Genomic DNA, 18196 nt, shown 5'->3' with positions numbered 1-18196 from the left:
AGATTAATAAAAAGCCCTGTCAGATTGAAGATAGATTGGAGAGAGGTGAAGGACAAAACCGATAGACAGCACGCGCTCATTGGTTTTCTAGCCAAGACTAAGGATGTTACACATCATATTGATCACAGCAACACTGGGAACGGAGTAACCAGGAATTACTTCTCCCCCAACAGCCGTGCACAGTAAAGAGAAAGAGGGAGGGAGGGAGAGAGGGAAGAAGAGATGATCGTATTGAAATTCTGAGGGGGATGGACAAGGTAGATGCAGAGAGGATATTTCCCCTCGCGGAGTAATCTACAACTAGGGGGCATAGTTTCAGAATAAGGGGTCACCCATTTAAAACTGAAATGAGGAGGAATTTGTTCTCTCAGAGGGTTGTAAATCTGTGGAATTCTCTGCCCCTGAGAGCTGTGGAGGCTGTCATGTAATATATTTAAGGTGGAGATGGACAGATTTTTGAACGATAAGGAAGTAAAGGGTTATGGGAGCGGGCAGGGAAGTGCAGCCGAGCCCAAGATCAGATCAGCCATGATCTTATTGAATGGTGGAGCAGGCTCGAGGGGCCAAATGGCCTACTCCTATTTCTTATGTAAGAAAGGTGTTATACTATTTAAAGTCAAAAAGTTATACTTCTTAACAAACTGACCCACAGTGTCAAATGTTAGAGGGTGACACCAATGTGCTGGCTGTCTCTCACACACCCTTGGTCACCTGCTATCTGCTCATCAGTCCCACACAACCGGTGGGATAGCCGTTTTAGAAAGCTCTCTAACTGTGACATCATGAAGTTCTACTCCAATTACATTACAAATGGATGAAATGGATTGTTACATTGGCATCACCAGATATGGCAACAAATCTAGTCTGCCTACGCATTCCAAAAATGGAGGCTTCACTCACAGGTGTAACCAGCAGTCAACATCGACAGGGGATGACACAGACCCTGCGCATATCGCCATTTGTAAACAAGAGCATTTGTGATTTCCTGTGAACTCTGATTCAAAAATAACCGTTAAAACAATACAGCTGACCATGAAATAACTTTTCGTGAGCTAGATTCATTTGTAATCTGCTTTAGTTGGATCTGGGATGACGCTGGAATAATCAGGCATATTGGCATCTCCGTTGGTAAAACTAGGGATTGCACTCCAGGACTGGAGCACGAAATCTAGGCTGGCACTTCAGTGCAGTACTGAGGGAGCCGCTGCACTGTGGGAGATGCTGTCTTTCAAGTGAGACATTATTCATAGGCCCCGTCTGCCCTTTCAGGTGGACGAAGACGACCTCGTGGCACTATTCAAAAGAGCAGGGATGTTATCCTGGTGTTCTGGCCAACATTCCTCTCTTAACCAGCATCACCAAAACCAGATTAACTGGTCATTTATCTAATCTGCTGTTTGTGGGAACTTGCTGTGTGTAAACTAGCTGCTGCATTTCATATATTACAACAGTGACAACACTTCACATCAAAATTAATTACTTTTGAAGTGCTTCAAGGTTATTTAGAGGGTCATAAGGTGCTATATAAAACACAAGTTCTTTCATACAGACAATCCAGTAAACTGCCTCTGTAATAAATTACACTAGGCAGAAAGGAAGAGCTGAAGGAGAATTGCCGACATGCTGGGTCTCTGCTGCATGTCTCTAGCTCCTGATACATGCCCACCTGCCAGTCGCTTCATGGTAGGCCAGCTCCAGCAGTTCTGCGGAGGAGTGCGTGGGATCTTGCATACTGCTTCCCTGAAGCTCTGCCATATGCTGTCTGGTCTGGTGGTGGATCTGGATCGCTTCTCCAGAGGGTCCTGCAGAGAGAACATATAGACAGTACATCACACCCAGCACCATGGCAACCCCACACACACACCACGTATAGACAGTACATCACACCCAGCACAATGGCAACCCCACACACACACACACCACGTAGACAGTACATCACACCCAGCACCATGGCAACCCCACACACACACCACGTATAGACAGTACATCACACCCAGCACCATGGCAACCCCACACACACACCACGTATAGACAGTACATCACACCCAGCACCATGACAACCCCACACACACACCACGTATAGACAGTACATCACACCCAGCACCATGGCAACCCCACACACACACCACGTATAGACAGTACATCACACCCAGCACCATGGCAACCCCACACACACACCACGTATAGACAGTACATCACACCCAGCACCATGGCAACCCCACACACACACCACGTATAGACAGTACATCACACCCAGCACACACATCACGTATAGACAGTACATCACACCCAGCACCATGGCAACCCCACACACACCACGAAAGACAGTACATCACACCCAGCACCATAGCAACCACACACACACATGCAGTAAGGAGGGAAATGATTTAATCTAGTTTCAAGTGCTCGTTTGGTAGCACTCTTGCCTCAGAGTCAGAAGGTTGTAGGTCCAAGTCAGTGTGAGCGGTGCTGACTTCTTCACACAAGTAAAACCAAGGATTCCTCTCCTTGGTCCAATGTACATTAAAGACCTTGTGATACTATTTCAATAGAAGCAACAAATTCTTCCAGTGCCCTGACCGGTATTCACCCCTCAAACACCAACACCATGTCGGAAAAAGTTCAGATACTAGATGGCTCCTTTTACAATCCTGGGGAAACGAGCCCCCAATATACAAGAGAGCTGTAAATAGCTAAACCTGTAAACGCTGCAAGAGAATGTTAACTGCAAGGCACCAGACAGCTCTCTAGCCCCTCATTGTAGAATCGCCAGGAGGGCTAACGCCCATGTCTCGGAATCTGGGGATGCCCAAAATTCCGTCTCTCTGACTGGCCACTATTTTAATGAATACTTACAACTGATGCAAACCAGACACCCTCCCCTTTCAGACTCGCAGCATACCTCAGTGAAAGAGTTTGCTTTTATTTCCCAAATCCTCAAAGCAGAAACTTGTCAGAAAAAATTATGAACATTCCTCTCATTTTTTATGACCATACTTCCAATAACAAGCTAAGATTCTTTTATTACTGAATGACCAGTCAGCCCCTGTACACAACAGTGTAGTCCACGTCAAGTGTTAAATATTTGATCTGATCAAGGGGCTGACTTTTGTCATAAATACTCCAGTGGAAAGCCATGGGCCAAGTCACCAAATATTCTTTAGATACAGTTTAGCGTCTTTCTGATCGACACAATTCACAACTCACGCAGGTGGAGTCTCTCACCTTTCTTTTTTCAAAACCTGCTCTCCAAAATTTGCCTGCAGTTTTATTTTTCTTTGTTCCATCTGCTACCGTCAACTCTGCTCTGTCAATTTTGAAGATGGCCCTTCGTAAATGTTCTGCTAGTTTCTAGCCAAACTAACTTGGCTAGTCAGTGTCAAATGCTCCATCCCTCAGTTTCAGGCCCGGAATGAAACTAAGGTTCCACTTGGAACCAGCGAGGGCCTAACTCGGCACATTTACAAATAGCTAGCATTAAGTAGACCAACATTGCCCCCCTAACTGATCCAGAGTGCACAGGATATCACAAGACAGGGACTAACTTGACTTAGGAGAACATAACTGCACAAACTTTTTCCGTTTTGTGTTACAAGCTGTATCAATGGGTGCCCTTTAGAAGCTAACTGATGAATTTAGTGATGCGGATGAGAGAGGCTGCTCGAATAGCCATCATCTTTCAATTATCAAGATGCCAACCAGCACATCTCAGATGCAATATCTGACCAACACCCTCCTGCAAGATGGTGTAATTCTGCCTCTGCCCATTGCTACGATGCCCGATAATTATGGATTGTATAATCAATAACGGGTGTCTTTGTTTCCCCTGTTGGATCTTTTGAATTTGGGAAACCAAGGCAATCGGTGTCCAGAAAGAGGAGCTAATTATTTAACTTCCAGGCTGAAAGAAGCCTCTCTCCTGGAGCAGAATCCAGAGAGGCAACCAGGTCTATTGCCTCGTGTCTCCCCAACTCCAGAAAATGTCCTGCGTTGAATGGATCTTCTACCTGCGAGGATGAATGATGAGATGACTGCTGCAATGTACTCATTCCAGCTAAATGCTGAGCTCGTAGAGCAGGCTCATCGCCCAAACAGCAGGATTCCAGGTGGATCGCACGTTGGCAAAGGCAACAGGAGTAGCTCCTCCTCCTTGGTGTAATTGATCACCGAGTGTTAGTCAATCACATGCACATACCAGAATGCCCTGCTCTACGGGTGAGTATTCTAGGGCCAATTTCATTACACACTGCTCCAACTGAAGGATGTGTCTACTTAATTGCCCATTTGGCTGCTGCTCAGATCTGCTGCATACAAGCCTCCAGTTGTCAGGAACATGGACAACTGTGGCAGAGCCCCCATGCTCCTGCGGGGTGCTTCGACAATACACGCTCTAAATATACACACGTGTTATTTGCACAGGCACCCTCCAGTATCTCACTGATGCAGCCTGCGGGGCCTGGACAGTGATGGTCAATAGGCTATCTGGCCCTCCCCTTTCCAGCCCCACACTTTGAGATGACCTGTAGTGGCCTCGACTGCTGCCCCAGTCGCGAACCCCTATCCCCAGATCGAGCAGGGATGGAGCTTTGGATCTTGCTGGCCTGTATTGCCCGGTATCAAACCCGAGCAGCACGTTCACCAACGGAGCTATTGGCAGAGCTGGCAGGAAGTGGTTTCATTCAATGACTTGCCATGCCAAACGAGCTGCCAGTCCACCTCACTTACCCACTGGGAACGTATGCATCCACCTCCTCCGGTTTGATGTTAATTTCATCGGCATCCGGGAAGGTGCGAAGGGATTAATGAGTGCCCGCTGAGGGGTATAGCCGCCCGGCCGGATGTGGAGCAGGGACTCGGCGCTGCCCGCGTGAAAGCGCCCTGGGGCACTGGAATCTCTCTGCTGCGAGTCGATCATTTGCTCCAGGATATCTGCAACATTGAGCTCAGAATTAACAAAAGTCATGGACACTTTACGGGCCAATTTTAACCCAAGCTGCCGCCGGGAAACCGCCGAGTTCAGGGGCACCAGTGGTTTTACACCCCGCCTGATATTACCCTCCACTGAGGTCAACGGAGTCCAATATCGGGCGGGGTGTAAAACTAGCATTCCATCCGAACCCGTGGGTTTCCTGCCCAGCGAGTTAGGATAAAATCGCCCGCTTTAGATGCTACTTGTTCTCTAGGACCCCCCCCCTCCCGTCCTGTCCCCCCCATCCCCCCACCTCAGTTTTCTCCGATCCCTTCCTCACAAGGCACTGGCTCTTGCTGGAGTGCGGTTCCATAGACACCAGTCTACAGCACAATCCATGAACAATGGAGTTTGAAACCGTGCTCAGCACAGAAACATTCCTGCAGTCTGTGAAAAGGTCAGAGACGTTCTATATACTGCAAGATAGATTACATCGAATTTGCAGCACAGAAGCAGGTCACTTTGCCCAACTGGTCCATGTCTCTGTTTATGCTCCACACCAGCCTCCTCCCACCCTACTTCATCTAACTCCATCAACATATCCTCTATTCCTTTCTCCCTCATCTACTTATCCAGCTGTCCCAAATGTATCTATGCTATTCGCCTTAACTACACCTTGTGGTAGCGAGTTCCACATTCTAACCACCGTCTGGATAAAGATGTTGCTCATCAATTCCCTATTAGATTTATTAGTGACTACCTTATATTTATGGGCCACAGTTTTGGTCTCCTCCACAAGTGTAAAGGTCTTCTCTACATCTACCCTACCAAACCCCTTCATAATCTTAAAGACCTCTATCAGCTCACCCCTCAGTCATCTCTTTTCTGGAGAAAAGACCCCACACACTTAAATGAAGAGTGTGAGATCGGAACACAAGAACATACAGAAGAAATAGGAGCAGGAGTAGGGCATACGGCCCCTCAAGCCTGCTCCGCCATTCAATAAGATCGTGGTGGAACTGATCTTGGCCTCAGCTCCACTTCCCCGGAAAGGCTCCACTCGGGGTGCAGGCATCTATTGGCCAAATATTCGAGGCTTTGAGCAATGTGAGCATTAAAAGCCTCGAATATTGGAACTCTGATCCAAAAGATCTCCTGCAAGTAGATAGTCAGAAGCCCTCCTTGCTCTGGAAAACGTTGCTCCTCTTCTCCCAGCTGCTGAGGAGGAAAGGGGAACGAAGTACTGCAGATTAGCGGGTCAGTGCTCATTAGTTTTATCGGAGGGAGGGAGGGAGGGAGGGAGGGAGGGAGGGATAACTGCATCATTCTGCTCTGCAATAAGTTTGAAGATTCCAGCGGTCACTGGTACACAAGTTTGTGGGTGGAGATGCTAGACAGCACCCGCTTGCATCAAGGGTTTGTGTAAAGGGAAACAATCTTGTGAGGCTCCACTGTATCGACTTTATTAGGTCTGTACCAGAGTCCGAAAAACTCCCAGTACTGACCAGTGAGCCATCAAAAGCACTTGTTTGAATAGAATGTACTGCACCGCGTGCCGGAGGTGCGGCAAATGAGGGTGCGGGGCCCAGAAGAGCCGAGGGCCCAGGGACAGCACGGGCCAACCCACACTGCGATGTGTGTGTGCACTAGGTCCATGCAGCAGAGCAGGTCTCCAGTCGTCCTGATTAACTCTGGTCACTGGATAAAGGCCTAGCTCTGTCAAGCCCGTGTGGTGGTTGATGTGCAATGGTCACCACACGGTAAAAAAATTCACGCACAGGTATCTTCCACCTCTGGAGTTCAGGACTGGAATATCGGGTCCTTCATTGAAATATCAGTGAACTCATCCCTTTTGGTGTGGAAGCAAGTCATCCTGGTTCGAGGAACCACCTATGATTGTTTGAATGTGGCCATGACCTTTTTGGTTGACATCTCCCAACAGGGGGGACACCTTGTATTTCTAATCCAATGACTGCTTCCTAGGAAGGGTTGAGTGTGGCCTGCCCTTCACATTCCTAAACTCCAGTATTGGAGGGTGCTGCTGAGTCATTGGTGAAACCCAGCTAGCACTGGGCAGATACATTCAGATCAGGTGACCTCCAAATCAGGAGTGGCCATCTTTGGTTTGTCTCTTTTCATTCAATATTGACCTGAAGGATTTGGGTCATGCAGCCCGATTGCACTCACTGAATGTGGGCTGAGAACCCAAGATAAAGACTAGAAGCTGTGATAAGAGAGATATGATCATCAGTGATTGTGATAAAGTAATCTATTTTGTACAGTGGCACAATGCTTATTGCTATTGTAGATTCTTATTGTCAGCTCGTAAAGGCATGTGGGTATTTCTGATGCAGGAATGATGATGGATTTTTACAAGGGCCAGTATCAGCAGACCTACCAACCAACCAACAGCTCAGCAGGGCAAAAGGTCTGCATGTTGAGTGTTTATAGGGGGAGAAATCTCTAGGAGAAGAGTACCTCTCGTTCAATAGAAGAAATTTACTACGAATTGCTTTAAATGTTTTATTTTGCCAATTATTCAATTTGATTAGAGTCATGGAAGCCTTTCACTGTGATCTCCTATTCTGCTGAAACACTCCAGTAACTGGTAGACCCGGAGTTGCTCGACTAGAAACTGTAAGGTGCACAATTCTAGACGACCGAGGAGCAGGATCCCAGGATTTCTCAGGCAGGGACTCCGGAGCAGGCCTCGGGTCTGTTTAGTACTGGAAGTTGCAACTTGGGTCAGGTTTCAGGACCTGGGTCTGGCTGAGGCTGCGGAGAGAGGCTGCGGCAATGTCGAAGGTTTCCCTCATCCCTCTCACAGCTGGAGTCCGACAGACAGGGCCTGGAAGAAAGCAGTTAAAAAATGTTTTCTGAAGCAATCTTACCCCTCGTGCTTGTGTAGCCCAGGGAGCTGCTGACTTCGTACTGGTGAAGGTGAGGCCGTGGGATCAGGAGAATATTTGATATCTTTCCCAACGAGCTGTCGTCGGAGGCCTGGCTTCGGACTTCCTCCAGGGGCAGGGTCCCTCTGTGGTGGGGTGGGCTGTTTGAAACGTCGTAGGAGCTGGAGCTTTTCCTGGTGTGGCTTTCTCGAACAGGTCTGAGATCAGAGACAATAAATCCCGGTCACCGTATATAGAAAAAAAAATAGGTTCAGGAGCAGGCCATTCGGCCCTTCGAGCCTGCACCACCAGTCAATATGATCATGCCTGATCATGCAACTTCAGTACCCCACTCCTGCCTTCGCTCCATACCCCCTGATCCCTTTAGCTGTAAGGGCCACATTTAACTCCTTTTTGAATATATCTAACGAACTGGACTCAACAACTTTCTGTGGTAGAGAATTCCATAGGTTCACAATTCTCTGGGTGAAAAAGTTTCTCCTCATCTCGGTCCTAGATGGCTTACCCCTTATCCTTAGACTGTGACCCCTGGTTCTGGACTTCCCAAACATCGGGAACATTCTTCCTCCATCTAACCTGTCCAATCTCGTTAGAATTTTATATGCTTCTATGAGATCCCCTCTCCTAAATTTTAGTGAATATAAGCCGAGTCGATCCAGTCTTTCTTCATATGTCAGTCCTGCCATCCCGGGAATCAGTCTGGTGAACCTTCGCTACACTCCCTCAATAGCAAGAATGTTCTTCCTCAGATTAGGAGAAAAAAACTACACACAATAACTCAAGGTGTGGTCTCACCAAAGCCCTGTACAACTGCAGCAAGACCTCCCTGCTCCTATACTCAAATCCTCTCGCTATGAAGGCCAACATGCCATTTGCTTTCTTTACTGCTGTACCTGCATGCCAACTTTCAATGACTGATTGTACAGTATTGCTTATACATCCTCTGTGACATAACCTATCGAAGCAACGGAAGAACCCACAAAGAATGGTCATTTTATAACCTCCCGACAGAACACAAAGCACCAAAATCTAACAGCAGTGCGATGGAACATGGTCTCATGCCTGTAATTCCAACCACCTCACTTGCAACCCTACACCACTCTATTCCCGTCCCCAATGGGTCACTGTGGAAAATGTCCAAGGGAAGGTCACCCTGGGCCCGTACTGCCTCCCTGACATTTTACGATATTAAAAGGCGCTATGTAAATGCAAGTTGTTGTTTCAGATCAACGCTGGCAGAAGACTGGTGGCAAGGAGTAGCTGCCCTCTACACGGCGGCAGAGGAGCTGCAAGACTTGAGAAAGGGAAAGGAATAAATCTTGGACTCCAAAAGTCTCTCTCTCGAGCAATAATTGTAAAACTCGCCTGAAGGAGGTGGGCCGCTGGGCTCGGGAAGGTCCTGGCAGCCGGAATACCTGAGCATCGTACGCATCGTAATCCACCTGGATCGGAAGACTGTTCTCCGATTCCTTTGGGCTGCTGGCTCCAATTGCTGAAAGTGAAGAAATGCACAACGAGCAAGAGTAAATGAATGACAAATATTCAGTATCCTTTCCTCCTATGATTGTGGCATCTCTCACCAGCCCCTCTCAGTATCGCTGTCATTTCAAACTCGGGCACAAGAGGCCGACAGAATTCCCAATAGCACCAGGTCACGGCTGGCAGGAAGCTTCAGCTCCACATTGTTTCTAAAATAGTTTTTGGTCCGACCATCAACGCAAAAATAGAAATATGTAACAACGAATTCAGCTGTGAGTGGCATTAAAGCTCTGTATTATTGGTTCAGCTGGATCAGATTCAAGTACTTTGGAAGCCAACACCCGACCCCCATCCATTTTGTGGGAAAAGATTGAGAGTTGCATTGATTCCTCTGCTTTGGGGCGGTGGGGGGGGCAGGGTGGAGGTGGAGAGGGTTTGGGGGGGGGGGCAGGGTGGAGGTGGAGAGGGTTTGGGGGGGGGGGGGCAGGGTTGAGGTGGAGAGGGTGGGAGGGTGTAAGGTTCTGCAAAACCAACCACGGAGACATGTGGCAGGGAGAATGGGAAGATGCCATGTTTAAAATGACCAACTGCAGCCAACAGCCTGTAAACCGCGGAGGATGATGGGACTCTGGCCACCCTGTACAGTAACAGACATTTGTTGCAGGGGCACGGAACCGGACGGGGGATGAGCCAGCTACCGTAAGGGGAAAGTGTGTATTCTTGAGCAGTGGTGAAGCAGGGAGGGATTCAAATTCTTGGGGCATTGGAACCGGTTCTGGGGGAGGTGGGACCAGTACAAACCGGACGGTCTGCACCTGGGCAGGACCGGAACCAATGTCCTAGGAGGAGTGTTTGCTAGTGCTGTTAGGGAGGAGTTAAACTAATATGGCAGGGGAATGGGAACCAATGCAGGGAGACAGAGGGAAACAAAATGGAGACAAAAGCAAAAGACAGAAAGGAGATGAGTAAAAGTGGAGGGCAGAGAAACCCAAGGCAAAAAAACAAAAAGGGCCACTGTACAGCAAAATTCTAAAGGGTCAAAGTGTAATAAAAAGGCAAGCATGAAAGCTCGGTGCCTCAATGCAAGAAGTATTTGGAACCCAGGAGAGGGCTCTGAGCAAGTTAGAATGGGTGAGACCTCAGATGAACAGGACCCCAAGAAAGAATGCAAAAGGCAGGAGGCAACAGAGCAGAGTAGCACTGGGGTAAGTGTAAACCACAAGGTGATAGGAAGGGACAATATGTATGAATATAAAGAGGCTGCAGGAGGGGTCAAAACTAAAAATCATGGTTTAAAAGCTAGTATTAAAACACTCGACCTAAACCCACGCAGCAGTCGAAATAAAGTAAATGAGTTGACGGCACAAATCATTACAAATGGGTATGATTTGGTGGCCATTACAGAAAAGCGGTTGCAGGGGGGCCAAGACTGGGAATTAAACATACAGGGGTATCTGACAATTCAGAAAAATAGACAAAAAGGTAAAGGAGGTGGGGTAGCTCTGTTAATAAAGGATGATATCAGGGCAGTTGTGAGAGACGATATTGGCTCTAATGAACAAAATGTTGAATCATTGTGGGTGGAGATTAGAGATAGTAAGGGGAAAAAGTCACTGGTGAGCGTAGTTTATAGGCCCCCAAATAATAACTTCACGGTGGGGTGGGCAATAATCAAGGGAACAATGGAGGCATGTGAAAAAGGAACGGCAGTAATCATGGGGTATTTTAACCTACATATCGATTGGTCAAATCAAATCGCACGGGATAGCCTTGAGGAGTAATTCATAGAATGCATATGGGATTGTTTCTTAGAACAGTATGTTACAGAACCTACAAGGGAGCAAGATATCTTAGATCTGGTCCTGTGTAATGAGACAGGAATAATAAACGATCTCCTAGTAAAAGATCCTCTCGGAATGAGTGATCACAGTATGGTTGAATTTGTAATACAGATTGAGGGTGAGGAAGTAGTGTCTCAAACGAGCGTACTATGCTTAAACAAAGGGGACTACAGTGGGATGAGGGCAGAGTTGGCTAAAGTAGACTGGAAACACAGACTAAACGGTGGCATAATTGAGGAACAGTGGAGGACTTTTAAGCTCTTTCATAGTGCTCAACAAAAATATATTCCAGTGAAAAAGGGCGGTAAGAGAAGGGATAACCAGCCGTGGATAACCAAGGAAATAAAGTAGAGTATCAAATTAAAAACCAATGCTTATAAGGTGGCCAAGGTTAGTGGGAAACTAGAAGATTGGGAAAATTTTAAACGACAGCAAAGAATGACTATGAAAGCAATAAAGAAAGGAAAGATAGATTACGAAAGTAAACTTGCGCAAAACATAAAAACAGATAGTAAAAGCTTTTACCGATATATAAAACGGAAAAGAGTGACTAAAGTAAATGTTGGTCCCTTAGAAGATGAGAAGGTGGATTTAATAATGGGAAATGTGGAAATGGCTGAGACCTTAAACAATTATTTTGCTTCGGTCTTCACGGAAGACACAAAAACCATGCCAAAAATTGCTGGTCACGGGACCTGTGGGAAGGGAAGACCTTGAGACAATCACTATCACTAGGGGGTAGTGCTGGATAGGCTAATGGGACTCAAGGTAGAAAAGTCCCCTGGTCCGGATGAAATGCATCCCAGGTATTAAAAGAGATGGCGGAGGTTATAGCAGATGCATTCGTTATAATCTACCAACATTCTCTGGACTCTGGGGAGGTACCAGCGGATTGGAAAGCAGCTAATATAACGCCTCTGTTTAAAAAAGGGGGGCAGACAAAAGGCAGGGAACTATAGGCCGGTTAGTTTAACATCTGTAGTGGGGAAAATGCTTGAAGCTATCATTAAGGAAGAAATAGCGGGACATCTAGATAGGAATAGTGCAATCAAGCAGACGCAACATGGATTCATGAAGGAGAAATCATGTTTAACTAATTTACTGGAATTCTTTGAAGATATAACGAGCATGGTGGATAGAGGTGTACCGATGGTTGTGGTGTATTTAGATTTCCAAAAGGCATTCGATAAGGTGCCACACAAAAGGTTACTGCAGAAGATAAAGGTACGCAGAGTCAGAGGAAATGTATTAGCATGGATCGAGAATTGGCTGGCTAACAGAAAGCAGAGAGTTGGGATAAATGGGTCCTTTTCGGGTTGGAAATCGGTGGTTAGTGGTGTGCCACAGGGATCGGTGCTGGGACCACAGCTGTTTACAATATACATAGATGACCTGGAAGAGGGGACAGAGTGTAGTGTAACAAAATTTGCAGATGTCACAAAGATTAGTGGGAAAGCAGGTTGTGTAGAGGACACAGAGAGGCTGCAAAGAGATTGAGATAGGTTAAGCGAACCGGCTAAGGTTTGGCAGATGGAATACAATGTCGGAAAATGTGAGGTCATCCACCTTGGACAAAAAAAACAGTAAAAGGGAATATTATTTGAATGGCGAGAAATTACAACATGCTGCGGTGCAGAGGGACCTGGGGGTCCTTGTGCATGAATCCCAAAAAGAGTTTGCAGGTGCAGCAGGTAATCAGGAAGGCGAATGGAATGTTGGCCTTCATTGCGAGAGGGATGGAGTACAAAAGCAGCGAGGTCCTGCTGCAACTGTATAGGGTATTAGTGAGGCCGCACCTGGAGTACTGCGTGAAGTTTTGGTCACCTTACTTAAGGAAGGATATACTAGCTTTGGAGGGGGTAAAGAGACGATTCACTAGGCCGATTCCGGAGATGAGAGGGTTACCTTATGATGATAGATTGAGCAGGCTGGATCTTTACTCGTTGGAGTTCAGAAGGATGAGGGATGATCTTATAGAAACATTTAAAATAATGAAAGGGATAGACAAGATCGAGGCAGAGAGGTTGTTTCCACTGGTCGGGGAGACTAGAACTCGGGGGCACAGCCTCAAAATACGGGGGAGCCAATTTAAAACTGAGTTGAGAAGGAATTTCTTCTCCCAGAGGGTTGTGAATCTGTGGAATTCTCTGCCCAAGGAAGCAGTTGAGGCTAGCTCATTAATATATTCAAATCACAGATAGTTAGATTTTTAACCAATAAGGGAATTAAGGTTACGGGGAGCGGGCGGGTAAGTGGAGCTCAGTCCACGGCCAGATCAGCCATGATCTTGTTGAATGGCGGAGCAGACTCGAGGGCCTACTCCTGTTCCTAATTCTTATGTTCTTGTGTTCTATTCGGTTCTTCCAGGAAAATGGATACAAGACAACTTTATATTTTTTTAAAAGGACATTTCTCCAGCTTTTCGTGTAAAACCCTCACAGAAGAGGCAACATGTCCAGGCAAAATCTCCCCAGTAATACACAAGGCAACACAAAGGGTATCAGTTTGAATAATTAAACAAAGGCCCACAGGTCTGATGCAATCATTTTGGTCAGCCCTCTGTCGAGATAGTGAACAATCATCTTCATTTACCCCATCAGCGAGCGACAGGATACAGGCGATGTGGCTAATCTCCCATTCCAGACAGATCGATACACATCGAACGGCCATTCACACCCCATTTTATTCAAGGAAGACCCAAGACAATGGCATGCAGTTTTGGCGCGAAGATGAACGGACTATAAGAAAAGCTGCAAAAACACACAAGGGTGGTTGGAGGTTGGGAGTTTGGAGGTTGGAGTCAGCTTTTTGCATTGAGTTGTAGAGTTGAGTTAAGAAGGTGGGAGTCAGTTTTCGTTATGGTTGAGTTGAGTTAAAGGGGAGTTGAGTCAGCTTTTCACAGGGCCCTCGCTCTGGGGAAGGTGTGCTTAACTCCAACAACTTTTTGCTTAGGAGCCAACCGAGAGGCAAATAGATGAAACCGACGCAACATCGAGGAGGAAAACCGAACCGACCAACGTAAAACCCACCCCAGAGGGACCCCGAGCTGAAATAAGTGCCCCCAGAACCCCAGAATTGACAGGATTGGAAGTATAGCCCAAATCCCATCACAGACTCAATTTAGGATAGGAATTGGTAAGAAGGGTGGAAGTGGGAGGTGGGATTGTGTGTGGGTGGAATGTTTCAACCTCTTATCTTCCCCTTCCCTTTGCGAGAATTTTTCGTGTTGTTGAGTGAGATTGTGCCATTACTGCTATTTACGACCTCTTCCTATGCCCTCTTTGTGTTTACTATTCTAAATAAACATTAGCCATTTTGTACTCTTACCCACTGTGTCTTGTGCCACATTACTCATCCATCCTCATAAATCGCACGTACAGAATCCCAGGGGAGTGTGGATTCGAACCCACATCCCAAGCTCCCCTTACAAGGGCAGGGTGGTGAGGGTGAGAGGGGGGAAGATGGAGAGGGTGGGGCGGGAGAGATGGAGAGGGTGGGGCGGGAGAGATGGAGAGGGTGGGGCGGGAGAGATGGAGCGGGTGGGGCGGGAGAGATGGAGCGGGTGGGGCGGGAGAGATGGAGCGGGTGGGGCGGGAGAGATGGAGCGGGTGGGGCGGGAGAGATGGAGCGGGTGGGGCGGGAGAGATGGAGCGGGTGGGGCGGGAGAGATGGAGAGGGTGGGGCGGGAGAGATTGAGAGGGTGGGGCGGGAGAGATGGAGAGGGTGGGGCGGGAGAGATGGAGAGGGTGGGGCGGGAGAGATGGAGAGGGTGGGGCGGGAGAGATGGAGAGGGTGGGGCGGGAGAGATGGAGGGGGTGGGGGGGGGGGAAGAGATGGAGAGGGTGGGGCGGGAGAGATGGAGAGGGTGGGGCGGGAGAGATGGAGAGGGTGGGGCGGGAGAGATGGAGAGGGTGGGGCGGGAGAGATGGAGAGGGTGGGGCGGGAGAGATGGAGAGGGTGGGGCGGGAGAGATGGAGGGGGTGGGGGGGGAGAGATGGAGAGGGTGGGGCGGGAGAGATGGAGAGGTGGGGCGGGAGAGATGGAGAGGGTGGGGCGGGAGAGATGGAGAGGGTGGGGCGGGAGAGAGGAGAGGGTGGGGCGGGAGAGATGGAGAGGGTGGGGCGGGAGAGATGGAGAGGGTGGGGCGGGAGAGATGGAGGGGGTGGGGGGGGAGAGATGGAGGGGGGGGGGGGGAGAGATGGAGAGGATGGGGGGGGGGAAGAGATGGAGAGGGTGGGGAAAGAGGGGGGGGGAAGAGATGGAGAGGGTGGGGGGGAAAGAGATGGAGAGGGTGGGGGGGGAAAGAGATGGAGAGGGTGGGGGGGGAGAAGAGATGGAGAGGGTGGGGGGGGGAGAAGAGATGGAGAGGGTGGGGGGGGAGAAGAGATGGAGAGGGTGGGGGGGGGGAAGAGATGGAAAGGGTGGTGGGGGAGAGATGGAGAGGGTGGGTGGTGGGGGAGAGATGGAGAGGGTGGGGGGGGGGGGAGAGATGGAGAGGGTGGGGGGGGAGAGATGGAGAGGGTGGGGGGGGAGAGATGGAGAGGGTGGGGCGGGAGAGATGGAGAGGGTGGGGGGGGAAGAGATGGAGAGGGTGGGGGGGGGGGAGATGGAGAGGGTGGGGGGGGGGAGATGGAGAGGGTGGGGGGGGAGAGATGGAGAGGGTGGGGGGGGAGAGATGGAGAGGGTGGGGGGGGGAGAAATGGAGAGGGTGGGGGGGGAGAGATGGAGAGGGTGGGGGGGGGGGAAGAGATGGAGAGGGTGGGGGGGGGGAGAGATGGAGAGGGTGGGGGGGGGGGGGAGAGATGGAGAGGGTGGGGGGGGGAGAGATGGAGAGGGTGAGGGGGGGGGGAGATGGAGAGGGTGGGGGGGGAGAGATGGAGAGGGTGGGGGGGGGGAAGAGATGGAGAGGGTGGGTTGGGGAAGAGATGGAAAGGGTGGTGGGGGAGAGATGGAGAGGGTGGGGGGGGGGGGAGAGATGGAGAGGGTGGGGGGGGAGAGATGGAGAGGGTGGGGGGGGAGAGATGGAGAGGGTCGGGGGGGGGCAGGGAAGAGATGGAGAGGGTGGGGGGGGGGAGAGATGGAGAGGATGGGGGGGGGGTAAGAGATGGAGAGGGTGGGGGGGGAGAGATGGAGAGGGTGGGGGGGGAGAGATGGAGAGGGTCGGGGGGGGCAGGGAAGAGATGGAGAGGGTGGCGGGGGGGAGAGAAATGGAGAGGGTGGGGGGGGGAAGAGATGGAGAGGGTGGGTGGGGGAGGAGAGATGGAGAGGGTGGGTGGGGGGAGAGATGGAGAGGGTGGGGGGGGGAGAGATGGAGAGGGTGGGGGGGGGAGAGATGGAGAGGGTTGGGGGGGGGGATGGAGAGGGTGGGGGGGGGGAAGAGATGGAGGGGGGGGAGAGATGGAGAGGGTGGGGGGGAGAGATGGAGAGGGTGGGGGGTGGGGGGAGAGATGGGGGGTGGGGGGTGGGGGGGAGAGATGGAGAGGGTGGGGGGTGGGGGGAGAGATGGAGAGGGTGGGGGGTGGGGGGAGAGATGGAGAGGGTGGGGGGTGGGGGGAGAGATGGAGAGGGTGGGGGGGGGGAAGAGATGGAGAGGGTGAGGGGGGGAAGAGATGGAGAGGTTGGGGGGGGGAAGAGATGGAGAGGGTGGGGGGGGAGAGATGGAGAGGGTGGGAGGGGAGAGATGGAGAGGGTGGGGGGGGGGGGAGAGATGGAGAGGGTGGGGGGGGGGGAGAGATGGAGAGGGTGGGGGGGGGAGAGATGGAGAGGGTGGGGGGGGGAGAGATGGAGAGGGTGGGGGGGGGAGAGATGGAGAGGGTGGGGGGGGGGGGATGGAGAGGGTGGGGGGGGGAGGATGGAGAGGGTGGGGGGGGGGGAAGAGATGGAGAGGGTGGGGGGGAGAGATGGAGAGGGTGGGGGTGGGGGGAGAGATGGAGAGGGTGGGGGGTGGGGGGAGAGATGGAGAGGGTGGGGGGTGGGGGGAGAGATGGAGAGGGTGAGGGGGGGAAGAGATGGAGAGGTTGGGGGGGGAAGAGATGGAGAGGGTGGGGGGGGAGAGATGGAGAGGGTGGGGGGGGGAGATGGAGAGGGTGGGGGGGGAGAGATGGAGAGGGTGGGGGGGGGGGGAGAGATGGAGAGGGTGGGGGGGGGAGAGATGGAGAGGGTGGGGGGGGGGAGAGATGGAGAGGGTGGGGGGGGGAGAGATGGAGAGGGTGGGGGGGGGAGAGATGGAGAGGGTGGGGGGGGGGGAAGAGATGGAGAGGGTGGGGGGGGGAGATGGAGAGGATGGGGGGGGGTAAGAGATGGAGAGGGTGGGGGGGGAGAGATGGAGAGGGTGGGGGGGGAGAGATGGAGAGGGTGGGGGGGGGAAGAGATGGAGAGGGTGGGTGGGGGAGGAGAGATGGAGAGGGTGGGGGGGGGAGAGATGGAGAGGGTGGGGGGGGGAGAGATGGAGAGGGTGGGGGGGGGAGAGATGGAGAGGGTTGGGGGGGGGATGGAGAGGGTGGGGGGGGGGAAGAGATGGAGGGGGGGGGAGAGATGGAGAGGGTGGGGGGGAGAGATGGAGAGGGTGGGGGGTGGGGGGAGAGATGGAGAGGGTGGGGGGGGGGGGAGAGATGGAGAGGGTGGGGGGGGGGAAGAGATGGAGAGGGTGAGGGGGGGGAAGAGATGGAGAGATTGGGGGGGGAGAGATGGAGAGGGTGGGGGGGGAGAGATGGAGAGGGTGGGGGGGGAGAGATGGAGAGGGTGGGGGGGGGGAAGAGATGGAGAGGGTGGGGGGGGGGGAGAGATGGAGAGGGTGGGGGGGGGAGAGATGGAGAGGGTGGGGGGGGGGAGAGATGGAGAGGGTGGGGGGGGGGAGAGATGGAGAGGGTGGGGGGGAGAGATGGAGAGGGTGGGGGGGGGAGAGATGGAGAGGGTGGGGGGGGGAGAGATGGAGAGGGTGGGGGGGGAGAGATGGAGAGGGTGGGGGGGGGGAGATGGAGAGGGTGAAGAGATGGAGAGGGTGGGGGGGGGGAAGAGATGGGAGAGGGTGGGGGGGGGGAGAGATGGAGAGGGTGGGG

General features: G+C 51.4%; 1 protein-coding gene across 9 annotated transcripts in view; it reads right to left on the bottom strand.

Moving 5' to 3' along the window:
- depdc5 (DEP domain containing 5, GATOR1 subcomplex subunit) overlaps positions 1-18196 on the bottom strand; it is a 187707-nt gene that overhangs the window by 101774 nt on the left and 67737 nt on the right. For all 9 annotated transcript variants that reach the window (XM_070887542.1, XM_070887544.1, XM_070887545.1 and 6 more), the window contains 4 exons: positions 9184-9310; positions 7801-8015; positions 4726-4929; positions 1667-1802 (listed from right to left, as the gene is read on the bottom strand). In XM_070887542.1, the coding sequence (XP_070743643.1) occupies positions 1667-1802; positions 4726-4929; positions 7801-8015; positions 9184-9310 (682 nt within the window). The remainder of the gene's footprint in view (positions 1-1666; positions 1803-4725; positions 4930-7800; positions 8016-9183; positions 9311-18196) is intronic.

The sequence above is a fragment of the Pristiophorus japonicus genome, chromosome 8 (genome assembly GCF_044704955.1).
Source record: "Pristiophorus japonicus isolate sPriJap1 chromosome 8, sPriJap1.hap1, whole genome shotgun sequence".
NCBI lineage: Eukaryota > Metazoa > Chordata > Chondrichthyes > Pristiophoridae > Pristiophorus > Pristiophorus japonicus.
Note: the sequence above shows the minus strand (reverse complement) of the source record. Positions and strands in the feature narration are given on the sequence as shown.